We start from the raw sequence: 13,046 nt of genomic DNA, 5'->3' as shown, positions 1-13,046 counted from the left end.
GGGTCGCTGTTTCTAATGAGCCTCCTCCACATCCTCCTGTCTTGGGCTGTAACCACATACAAGTGCTTCATCCTCAGGTCCTCCTCCTCCACCAGCTCCCTCCATCTCTTCCTTGGCTGCCCATGCTTCCTCCTATCCTGCAATTCATCTACATGACCTTTCTCCCCACATACCCAAACCATCTTAACCCTGCCTCCTATATCTTCGCTCCTAAGTTCATAACTTTCACTGTTCTCCTTACATAGTCATTTCTTGGACGATCCTTTCTGGTCACACCACACATCTACCTAAGCATTCTCATCTCTGCTACCTCCATCCTGATGTTATTTTTCCTCAGGACCACAGTTTCCATAGCAAACATCATAGCTGGCCTCACCACTGGCCTGTAGATTTTTCCCTTTAGATTGACTGACACCCTCTTATCACATAGTGTTGGATTCTGATTATGTAGAGATTTAAGTAATTATTATTTGCTTCAGAATCCAACATGATCTTCCATCACAAAGGCTAGACTTGTAAATATTATTTAATGTAAACTACTTATTTTACAATTTAATATTCATATAACTACTTTAATTTTGTCTAATATCTAATTATTTAATCCAAGATATATGTATTAATAGTGATAAGACTGTATTAAATATTATTAAGCTATTTTAATTATTACTATGTTAATATTATAAGAACTTGTATTTGATAATTTAACTGCGCATTATTTGAAATGTAAATATTCTCTATTTATTTCTGTTTGTAGAAATTTAACGTTATGTAATAGCTCAATTTTATTATGTTTTGTTTTGTTGTCATGGAAACGTATGTTAAATAGCTTGCACGTTTTGGAACACCACGTGAGGAGAAGGTTTATTGAAAAGAGTTTTAGATCACGAGAACACTTTAGGCGGGAAGAACAGATATATAAGCGATGAACGCTGAAATTAGAATTAATTAAAGGGATGATTAGAGATTTATCAGAGAGAGAGAGAGTGGCATTAGGTTGGAATCGGAGCATTCGGCATTCGGAAATCACAGTACGTTAATAGCGAGTCGGCAAGTCACTCAAGCAGCTAAATAAGCTCTACTAGTCGAGAGGCGGTTAGCTAATAAGTTGTAGAATAACAATTATAGCTACGGAAGACAGCTGAGTGACTACTAAATAGACTAGCGATATTTGAGTTGAGATTTAATTTCAGGGCCGACCTGTCAAGGACACACCAAATCTTGAAATAAAGCATGGAGTTACTAGAATAGAAGAGGCTGTAAAAATTGAAGTTTACCGTTAGCTGTGCTTAGAATTATAGTGCCTAAAGAATTGATCGAATGCCGGAGGAATGAACAACTGTGCATATAAAACCTAAAGTTAAGGAATTATTGTGTTTTGCCTTATTTCATAAGTGATCAGTAGTACTTTATGCAACAACATTTGTTTATGTGTATTGTGACGGATGATTAATTCAGTTATTGCTTAGAAGAATTTATTTAATGAGTGTCGTTTACTGTTTAAAGTGCTTACAGTTGTAAAAAGTGTAAATGTATAAGTTGATGAAGGAAAAAGATTATCAGTAAGAACATTCCAACCATTAATATTCCTATGCTGAGATGTGAGTGTGTTTCATCCTAGAATTTCCTTATGTTAACAGTAACTATTGTGAAGATTAACTGAAGTGTAAATTTAAAAGTGTTTGCTTGTAAGGAGGTGTTACTGTGATTTTATTGTATTTGGAACTTAAGGAACTGTGAGAAGACTGTATTAGAGATAACAAATTTACCATTGTCTGAGTTTGTATGACAGTATTATCAGAAAGGCTGAAGTGTTTATAATAACTTAATTAGTGATTTGATCCTAAGTGTAAAATTTGTGATTTTAAAATTAAATGTTTGTTTTTGTTTATCTAAAGTTGTATCTTGCCTGAATCTCTTTTACTGCACCATTCATAAAATATTCGAACCAAAGCGGGTAAAATAAGTAAGTTAAATATACTCGGCCAGTATATACAATGTTAATACCTAAAAGGAGAGATAGTTGTGAGCTGGTTTTTCTTCAGTTCTTGAACTAATTCAGATATAGAGTGGCGCAGCCTTAAAATATAAATTTTCTCTATATTTGAATTAGAAATCAACTTACAACTTATCAGTTGTTTAAGAACATCATAGTGATTAACATGTCGGATCTAAGTAAAGATTTAGAAGAAGTAGGATCCAACAATAGCACTCCAGCAATCTCTCTCTCCAGTTCCTCCATCCAGCTTGTATCCTGCATCCCACTTCCTTCTCAGCATCTCCATCCTCTTTCAATGTTGAACCTAAGTATCTAAAGTCACTAACTTTCCTGATGCCATTTCCTTCCAACTCCAGATCTGTCTCTTGAAAGCCATCCACTTTGCAACACATGTACTCTGTCTTACTTCTGCTCAGCCTCATACCTCTCTCTTCCAGTACTCTCTCCTCCATCTTTCCAGTTTACCTGCCACTTCTACTCTTGATTCTGCATACAGCATGATGTCATCCACATGCAACATTGTCCAAAGCGCACCGTCTCTCACTTCTTCCGTCACCACCTCCATCACAATATTAAATAGGAGTGGTCTTAATGCTGACCCTTGATGCAAACCAACTGTCAGTTGAAAGCTTTCTGTCTCTCCCAGGCAGGTCCAAACTCTTGTCATCACATTTTTGTACACCTCCTGCACCAACCTGACATATTTCTCTGGTACCTTCGCCTGCTTCAGACACATCCATACTTCTTGCCTTGGCACTCTATCGTATGCTTTCCCCAGATCAATAAACACCAGATGTAGCTCCCATTGTTTATCTTGAAACTTTTCCATCATCTCCATAACTCAAAGATAGCATCCGTCATTGATCGACAAGGCATGAAGCCAAACTGTTCCTTTGCAATCTCCACCTCCTCCCTCAGTCTTCCATCAAGAACCCTTTCTAGGATTTTCTCCTAGAAAGGGTTCCTTTCTAGACATGGAAGGCACTTCCTTCAGTGCCTTCCATGCCTCCACTAGGATCCTTTCAGAGCCCATCGATTTTCCATTCTTCATCCTCTTTACAGCCTCCTCAACTTCCACTCTACTGATGTCCTGCACCATCCCTCATAAGGCTGTCCATCTTCTCTGTGAATCCTCACATTTTCCTCATTAAAAAGCTCTTCAAAGTATAGTCTCCATCTGTTTCTTACATCCACATTCTTCCTTTGGAGTCTTTGATCTGCCTCACGCATAAGATGTCCTTTGATGCTTCATTTCTACATTTTGCCAGTCGATAAATTTTTCTCTGTCCTTCCTTTATTTCTAATTGATCATAGAGATCTTGATATGCCATTGCCTTCATTTCAATATATATTGAAATAGCATATATATATTCAATATATATGTGCTACAATTCTCTTGGCTTCTCGCTTTCTCTCTGTACTGCTCTCTGTCCTCTTCCACTCTTGACTCCTCCCACTTCTTCTTTGCCTCCTTCCTTAACCTTCACTGTTTCTTGCACATTATTATTCCACCATCAACCCTCCTCTTCACTAATCTTTCTAGATGTTTCACCAAGCATCTCGAAGCATCTTGATTGCACAGCTCAAAATTGCTTTTGAAAGAAAGTCTGCTCTGGTGACTAAATATGGAAATTTTTTCAAGTGCTTCAGGCCTCCAAACAAACAGGGCAGTGGCCCCACACTGAGAGATAAAATTCATCTCCCTAAAGAAAATGAGAAACATTCATGCCCATTGTAAGATTTGAACCAACAGCAAGTCCTATAGTCTGTCAGTTGAAAAGTGTGAATATTTTGAGAAAATATGGAGAAAATAGCAGAGCTAATAATAAAAGTGCTTGCTGGATTTTCTGTTCAGGAAATGGATTAGTGATTGCTATTATCATGTTCTAACATAAAGCTGTGCACATAAAGCTGAGAGAAGATACAAGATATATAAAAGTCTCAATGATTATCTGGTCATCTAGAAAAGTTGCTGATGGAAGGAAGTGCAACGAATCATGCAAACAAGATATCAATGGTGATATAAAAGATGATAGTATTGTGAGAGATGAGAATGTCAGACCAGGAATACAAGTTGGATAGGAATACAGATGGAAGGGAGAAAGGAAGGGCAGAGAGAGAGAGTAGATTTTGAAAGCGGTAGAGAATGAGTGCATTGGAAGTAAAGTTTAGAAAAATGTGCAGGAGAGAAGCAAGTGAAAATGGGATGTGGCATGAGTAAGAATGGCTATAGACCAAGAAATGAAATGCTATGCTTACTTACAAATGCCAAGAGTGTCAGAAATAAGGGATATGAAATTCTTGAGGCGAATTCATTTGCCTACAAATAGTTGGAATAAGTGAAACATAGATGGATGAGAATGATATCCTGACAGGAATAGAAATAGAAAGGTGATGTTTTCTGTGAGTACAGGAGGGTAAGGGGGGGGGGTGCAGCTGATGATAGCAGGGGAATTATGCCTACAAGGTTGAGATACAAGAGGAAAAAAGTAGCAGTGATTTTGAAGCGGTATGGTGTGAAGTTGATAGGATGAGATATTCAGTTGGATGTTGCTATAGGCAAGGGAACGTGGAGGGTGGAGACGTATAACAACTTGGCTTGGCAAACAAGAAAATGGTGATTATTATGGTGATACTAATGTAACAAATTAATTTTGTTTTCTGGTGCTTCAGGAAATGAGGAAAACGAACTTCTAGAGTTGTTAAGGGATGACTATCTGATGCAATATGTAATCAAGGACACATGAGGGTTGAAATTCCCAGATCTGGTCATATTATCAGAGGATGTGCTTGTTGAACAGAGTGTCTAATTCTCATCCCTCCCAGCTGGTGAGAATGACCATGAAGTGATCACCTGGGTTCCAACCAATCATATCTGAACTTCTGTGAAGAAGGGATATATGTGGAACTACAGGTTGATGATTATGAAAAACTTAGGAGCTAACTGGGAGCTATAGCATGAAAAGAGGTGATGAGTGGAAAGGAGGCAGATGTTGCTTGGGTACAGATCAAGAGCTATGTAACAGCAGCAGCAACATCTGAGTGTATTTCGAAAGTGAAAAGGTTAAATATGAGATGGAAATAAAATGAATGAATGAATGGATTAAGCATGAAATCTACAAAAGAAAAAGGCACTTTGGAGGCAACACAAAATGAATGTTGGTCACAGTCGCATGAAGAGTACACAGAGCAGGCCAAGAAGTCAGTCAAAATAGCAAAAATGAAGTACAGGCAGAAATTAGCCAATCAAGCCAAGAAAAATGCTAGTGAGTACTTCTGATATGTTGCAAGTAGAAAAAAGAATGACTATGGAAGGATGATGTTAATGACAGTGGTAGATTGGTAACTGATTCTGAGGACATAGCTCCAGTATTCACTGAGCAGCTTATCAGGATATTTCATCCTTGTAAAGGCAATCATCATGAGCTGCTGGAGAAGGATTGATGTGAGTGAGCAGGAGATGTATAAGGAAATAAGTAAACGTGACATTAATAAGGCAGCAGGATTTGACATCTCACTGCATGTTTGGAAGGAATGCTCTAGGGAATTAATTGCTCCATTAGCACAAACCTGTTTAACATGAGTCTTGCAACAGTCAAGTCCTAAAGGAGTGGAAAGCGGAAAAAACTGTTCCCCCCCCTTCACAAGAGAAGGGGGGGTAGGAAGAATGAGGCTACAAATTATAGGCTGTGTGTCGGGAAGTGTTGTTAAGGTGTTACAGAAATTGGTGAGGACTAGGTTTCAGAATTGGGTTGATAACAGCAGCATGGATTTGTTAGGCAAGATCATGTTTTTTTAGCAATCTACTTATTACTACAAGAAGTTGACAAATTCACTGCATAAGGTAGATTGTGTTAGATCCTAAAAGAAGGAATCTTGGAAAGAAATCATTCATTTGGAATCTAACATATAAAACTTGCTGACAAAGAGAAATACCTGCACATCAGCTGTAATTAAAAGTGAAACTTCTTCACTTTATGTAAAATTTGTATTGTTTATTTCAAGTGCCTTATATTAAGCTGATGTGATTATATTAAGATTTCATTTTTAAGTATGTCTAAAAAGAGAGATAATCTGATTTAAATTTAAGCCTCACTTAAGCTGTGTAAAATTTACTGTGAGTCATCAAAAGTTGCTAAGTAATAATTCCTGGAAGGCATGAAACTACACGTGTACAGCGTAACGCTGGCGGCTATAGCTTACTCGGAAAATTACATTGCCATGTAGTCTGTGAATCCAAGTATAACAGTGTCAATAAAGGTGAAGGATGAACCCAAAGGGGTGAAAAGATAAGGGTCATGTGAAAAAAGGGGACTGAGAAAATAGGGAGCTCTATAGAAGAATATAAGGGGTTGAGCCCATATCGGGAACTCTCTCTCTTGTCATAATGTTTTCCTGTTTTAGTGGTTCGGAGATTAGCGGGCAGTTTCGCGTAAGGGGGTGGGTGAAGTCTGTGATAAGATGTCGGACTGCGAGCGTTCTTAAAATGAAGTAGGATTCTATGCAAAGCTGAAGGTAAAAATTCCAGTCCTAGCAGAATCAAGCCGTTGCTGAAAAGTCCCATCGAGTTGTTCCTGAAACGCAAAGATTTGAGTCCATTTTCGGCAGAAGGAATGAAGATAGCGCAACCCCTACGTTGCTGTATGGACAGCCAATAGATGAGAAGTATCCAGACATACACGTGGTGCAGAACGACACGGAAAAAGCTCGGTAAGGTGCAATTACTCTAATTTTGTCTGAAAGTTCATTAGAAGAGAGAAGATTGTTTACGAATATGAAATTAAGAACTGTATTCTAAAGAACTCTGTGGTAAGTCTCTTTTAGAAAGTTAACCTCCTTTGAGAGTAAGAAGAATTGTTTGGAAGAGATCTTTTGTAATTTTGTATGTGATAGGATTAACTTGATGCGATAAGAATAGTAAAATTTAGTATCTCAGTAACATTACAATGTTTGTTAGTTTTCTCTTGCGAGTAATACTACTGAAAGGTATTTAGCTTAACTTCATATCATTTGCTATCTATCCCAATATGCAGTTACTGTGTTTAGCAGGCTTTATAAGATTTAATTAATTTAGAAAGTGTTAACCTCTTAATTTGAGTTTTATTTAGTATTGAGCATAATTGAGTGTATGAATTTTGTATTGTGTTTTAGATATTCCAATAAACGTCATATTTACCTGAACCTGAGTCATGCCTGATCACGATTCCAACTTACCACTTATAAAAATAGAACCTATTTTGGCGGGAAGGATTTAGAGAGTGAATATAATAATAGATTTAGGTCACGACTGCAATAATCTGAATCTACACGGCAGTTTAAATAAGATATTGTGTAAGAAAGCTAAGAATCTATATCTATATATATATAGTATTGTCTCCCTGAGTAAGGATCTTTTCTACTATAGGATACTGGCTGGCACAGCAAAATATAAATTCGCCAGTATCCAAAGAGGAAACAATCCTAGATATAAGAATAAGATTAAAGTAAGAGAAGAAAGAATAAATAACGGAAGGTAAAAATATAACAATAGAGCAGCCGGTAGGATTTTGATTGTATAAGGTTTTAGGTAAGAAAGGATAGATTTAAGTAAACAATAAAATAAGCATAAATCATATAGAAACATCAATATAACAATTGCATATACAGGAGTATACCTGGATTTTTCTAAGGCCTTTGACAGACTGACATACAACAAGCTGGTAACTAAATTTAAACAGATGAGATTATATAACATACGATAAGTTGGATAGCTGATTGGCTGTCAGGAGATATCAGAAGGTTGTACTGTGGGGGGGGGGGGGGTATCCCAAAAGAGGAAAGTGACTAGTTGAGTAAAGGAGGGGTCCATCTTGGGGCCATTATTGTTTAATTTGCATTTTAATGATAGTGAGGACAGGTTTAACTGGAGATATGCAGCTGTTTGCCAATAATGCAAAGTTAAGAAGAATTATATCATTCAAAGTTAAGAAGAACTATGAGGAGTGGAGCAGAGCAGATGTGACTTTCAAGGAGGATCTCAACAGACTATGTGGGTGATCAAATGAGTGGGACCAGTATAATGTTGCAAAGTGCAAGATCTTGAAATATGGTGGGCAAGGTCGGAATACAGTGTATAATTAATGGAGAAATTTTGAAGGAGGTGGAAGAGATAAGAGATTTGGGAGTGAGGTGGACCATCAAAACCATAAAAAACATCACAGCAAGTGATGGCAATGATGGGAGGGGGGGGGGGACTTTGGTATGCAGAAGCAAAGAGGTTATGGTTTCCTTGTATATAAGACCTTGATTGGGCCACATATGGACTACTGTGCACAGATTTCGTTGCCTGGTTTCAAGAGGGATGAGGATATATTAGAGAATATCCAGAAAATGTTCACTAAGTCAGTTTAAGTCTTCTATGGAATGTGGAATACGAAGACAGATTAAGGAAATGCAACTTGCAGAGGCTTGCGAATAGAGGGGAGGGGATATGAGTGAGACACAAGTTGGTAAGAAGTTGTTTCCAGATAGATGTGGAGCAAATGTTTCACAGAGTTGAGGAGACAACAACAGAACAAGAGACCAGTCCTGGAAACTGTATAAGGAGGGTGTTTGAGCAAGGGAGTGAGTGAGAGCAGGTTCTTTGCATGATGAGTGGAATGTGTTGCCTGAACATGTGGACCTCTATTGATGAGTCTTTTGACTCTGTGGAGATCTGACATTAATAATCATGTTACAGTTGATAGTGAATCTTCACCAATTTCAAGACAAAACAGTATACAGGGGGATATTAAATACAAATAATAACTATTTAATTTTAATTAAGATAGAAATGAATATCACACCAAAAAAGAAAAATATGTAAGAAAGTGGTAATAAATCAAAACTGAGAAGCTTTTAGGGGTAAACTGCAGACTTAAATATACTGATACTGTTTAACAAAAAATGAAAGAATTCCAAAACAAACCTTGGAGATATGGTGGCAAAATGTGAAGAAAACACTGAATGACTGGCCAGAGAGTCATGTGGAAGTTGTTTGCAAGGACAGAAAAATTCCAACTTCATAACAGACAAGAGAAGCAGCAGCCATGGAAAGCATACTAAACGTTCCTACAAAATCAGCATGCACCCTAAGAGAATAGAGAAAAATGTAAGGAAGGTCTGTGTAAAAGTAACAAAACTAAAGTCATAGGACAGTAAGACCTTAGTAAGAGCGCAGAAATTAAATATCAACAAAGTGGCAAAATATTCTAGAAGATACTTGAAAAACGTTAGATATGGAAGAAGAGTCTTGTAAAGGATTCCACAGTAATAATGGTGATATGAAAGATGAAAATAAAGTTATTCTGGATGTTCAGAATACTTATTTTCGAGACTGTTAAATGACAGGCAGTGACACATATTCAAGAATGCAATTGGGAATACATATCAATACTTAAGATAGAAAAACAGAAAAGTGATATACAGAAAGGCAACTGGAGTAGATGATATTCAACTAGAAATGTTCAAGATAATTCAGAAGGTGAAATTTCAGATTATTGGAAAAGAGATCTCACAGTATCGATCTATAAAAAAGAGAAATAAAACAATATGAGAATTAAGGAATTTTCTTACTCAGAGCTCAGGTAAGGATAAAAGTTACTGAAAAAACAGAGCATACATTATGAGTATAGACAGAATTATTTTTTTTTTTTTGTCTTTTAAAACTATTGCAACAATAAAATGATTGTTTATAAATGATCAACAGAAGCAAGCAATTGACCATTTTCAGACTGCAATATTATGACCATTTTAGTTTCTACTGAAATCAGACAATTCTTTCCCCCCCCCCATTTTCACAATGTTTGTTTTTCATATGTTAAGAGTAATAAAAACTAGTACAGTAATATATACTAATAAAAAAAAAGCACGTGTACAGTACAGGGTGGCCCATTAGTCACAGAAGGGTTTAAACATTTAGTAACTTTTTTTATTTATTAATCATTTTTATCCTTTCTTCTGTTATAATGAAATACAGAATCCACAGAATTTTTCAAAATTAGTTGCGATTTATTTACATTTCAAAACTCTTTTATTAACTTGAGGAATATGTTCAATAGCTGAAGAATATTCAATATGTGTTATAGGAATTGACAAACTCAACTTAGTTGTGCACCATAAAATACTGGAACAAACAGTCCCAAAGAAAGACAGAAAAGTCAAAGAAGAGGTGAATCTAGCAGTCAATAAAAATAATTCAAGGAAAAAATTGCATTAATGATTAGGAGAGCAATCTTTGTGAAAATGGAAGAAAAATAAAGAGTGAAATGCAATGAAGTGAACAAAGTGGTTAGAAGAGACAAATCAAAATGGCTAGAGGAACAGTACAAGGATATCAATAAATACTATGGTGAATACAGAACAAGAAGAGGAGTCCAAAGCAGAAAACCATAAAAGAAGACAATGGTGAAATCATGATGAACACAGAAGAAACAGGAGAGATGAATAAGATGAACAAGGTAGCAGCCTGGTTTTGCCCTTCCTAGGAAGATTTAGTCATCCATCAGGACAGGAGGATCAGAACTAACTAGGGCAGATGTAGCTACATACTACATAAATGGAGACTGTCAGACCACCCTTACTGTGACTGTTCCCCTGTGGCCCAGAAGATCACTCATATTCTGAATGACTACCCAAGGCACCAATTTCATGGTGGTGGTGGCCTCCAGGACATCCATGAGATGACAGATGAGGCTCTGGATTGGCTTTCTGGTCTGGACATTGACCTATAGTGCTTTTGCCATAAGAATAAATAAATAAATAAATAGCTAAGTGCCTTTTTAATGTAATCTCTTCTTAACAGCATACAGGACCCCCCCCCCCCACACACACACACGCATAGGCAAGATAGCAGTCATAACCTTTCCCATCATTCATCATTTAAACCATAATGATGTAACTTTTAGACATAGTACCATCATAATATCCTGTACACCTCCTGAAGGTACATACCAGCAATTTGCCCCTCTCTTTCACCAATAAGATATCATAAAAGCTCTCTAACAAACACGGCTACAATCTTTGTTTCCATTAATTGCTATAATTCCTAAAGAATAAAAATAATAATCGATCCTTCTACAACTTTCCTTTAGAAGGATTATAGTAAGGCTATCACCATCCTCAAAATCCCAGACACCCTAGAATAAAAAGCAAGACCTCTGAAGAGCTTTCAAGCTCCACTTGAAACTAGCTACCCTTAACTGTTTCAATAAGAACCAGCTCCCTCCCCTCTCAGTTTCTGGTGTATATAGTCACTGTTCCTGCAAGTTATTGTTGATAGTGATATCTCCACACTGGTTCAAGACATATAGATGACTTAAAACTGGAAGTGATTCCTGTTTAGTTCTGAGTAGGATAAATGACAAATGAATTAATTTATATAGAATAAGAGAGAGAAATTAGTCAAATCACTAAACTAGCTTCATATAACACAGTGTTCCAACCAATTTTAACTACACATGGATCTGAGAGCTGGGTTAGAAAGAAAACACTTGATCAAAGACTAGAGATATGAGAGTTCTGAACAAGATGGCTTCAATGGCAATATCATTTAAAAATGAGGACATCAGAAAAAAGTGTGATGTTAGCATTCAAGAATGAGTTAATAGAGCTAATCTCAGGTGTTGTGGTCATTTAAACAGAGTGGAAGAGGAAAGGTTCGGAAAACAATTTTTTTTTTTTTTTTTTGTCAGAATGGCAAGAAATAGATCCACAGGAAGACCAAAATTTAAGATCTCACAATATCAGAGTCTTGACAGAAAATAGATTAATTTGGAGGAAAATGCTGATATGAAATTAGTAATGATGTAACTGTTTGTGTAGACTATTGTAATATTATGTACACCTTCTGAGGATACGCATCAGGAATTTGATGATGTTCCTGCAAGTTAATCTTCTACAGACTGACAGAAAGATCAGCCATCATCCACATAGAAAGACATTAAAAATACATCTGCAATCAAGACTATGACCAATTGGGTCTTGCAGACCATGCTTTAGATACTGCTCATAGAACTAATTGGAAAGAAACCACTAATCTCCATTGCAGCAATTTAGAAAGGCTGTTTTTAGAATGCACAGCTGTCTTCAGAAATCAGCTGACCGAATAATTACAGATGCATAAAACTTCCCACTGGAAAACACAATAATCCCACGTTATAACTGAAGTTTCTAACAGGACTCTGGTCTCTTTCATTCATGTGTTTCACTTAGTTTTATGTTGCCCTTGCATGGGTGTATGTGGGTTACAAGTTTTATATTGTACTCCCTGAAGGATCACCTCTGAATGAGACAAAATATTGGAACAAGTTTTTTTAATCATTTCCTAGTGCTGTTTTACTCAACTATAACAAAATATTCCTGTGGTCCATATGATTTTGCTACAGACAGACAGACAGACAGACAGACAGACAGACAGAGAGAGAGAGAGAGAGAGAGAGAGAGAGAGAGAGAGAGAGAGAGAGAGAGAGAGAGAGAGAGTCATTTGAAAATGGTTGCTTAAACACTAGAGACAAGTATGAGTTTTGAAAAAAACTAAGATAATGAACAGGCTGCATCAATGAAAGAATGATGTTAAAAATACTTGAAAGGAACTTGACATTTTGATCAACATAAATTGATAAATAAATAAAAAATAATACAAATGAAAAAATAAGTAAAATAATACATACACATGGCTGACAGAACCAGAATTTATCTGTTTTTTCATTAGACATACGATAGCAATCCTTGCACTGACGAATTTCTCCTAGATCATATATACAGTCACGCAACATCTGTCGAGCCATATCAGCTATGGGACTATGAACTGTAAAATTATATTTCACAATCAAGAGCACATATTTATTAACAGAAGAAACTTAATGAATACATTAATTCATTAAGTTTCTTCTGTATTCATTAAATGAATATGAAACAATTAACCAAATCAAATTTTTATATCATCAACAACAACAACCATTGGTGCAATGCCTGTAGGTGACTGCTGCCATCTTGATATGATTCTTCCACTGCATTCTGTTTTGTGCAAGAT

The 13,046-nt window shown here is 36.5% G+C and overlaps 1 protein-coding gene across 1 annotated transcript in view; it reads right to left on the bottom strand.

Annotated features, from left to right (window-relative positions):
* LOC150105510 (zinc finger MYND domain-containing protein 11) overlaps positions 1-13,046 on the bottom strand; it is a 289,391-nt gene that overhangs the window by 111,291 nt on the left and 165,054 nt on the right. The window contains exon 5 of the mRNA XM_090394229.1: positions 12,685-12,821. Coding sequence (XP_090250355.1) covers positions 12,685-12,821 — 137 coding nt within the window. The remainder of the gene's footprint in view (positions 1-12,684; positions 12,822-13,046) is intronic.

Source organism: Typopeltis vanoorti, chromosome 6 (assembly GCF_054136105.1).
Source record: "Typopeltis vanoorti isolate ZY-2024b chromosome 6, IOZ_Tvanoo_1.0, whole genome shotgun sequence".
Taxonomy (NCBI): domain Eukaryota; kingdom Metazoa; phylum Arthropoda; class Arachnida; order Uropygi; family Thelyphonidae; genus Typopeltis; species Typopeltis vanoorti.
The sequence above is the reverse complement of the archived record's forward strand: the minus strand, read 5'-3'. Positions and strand labels throughout refer to the sequence as shown.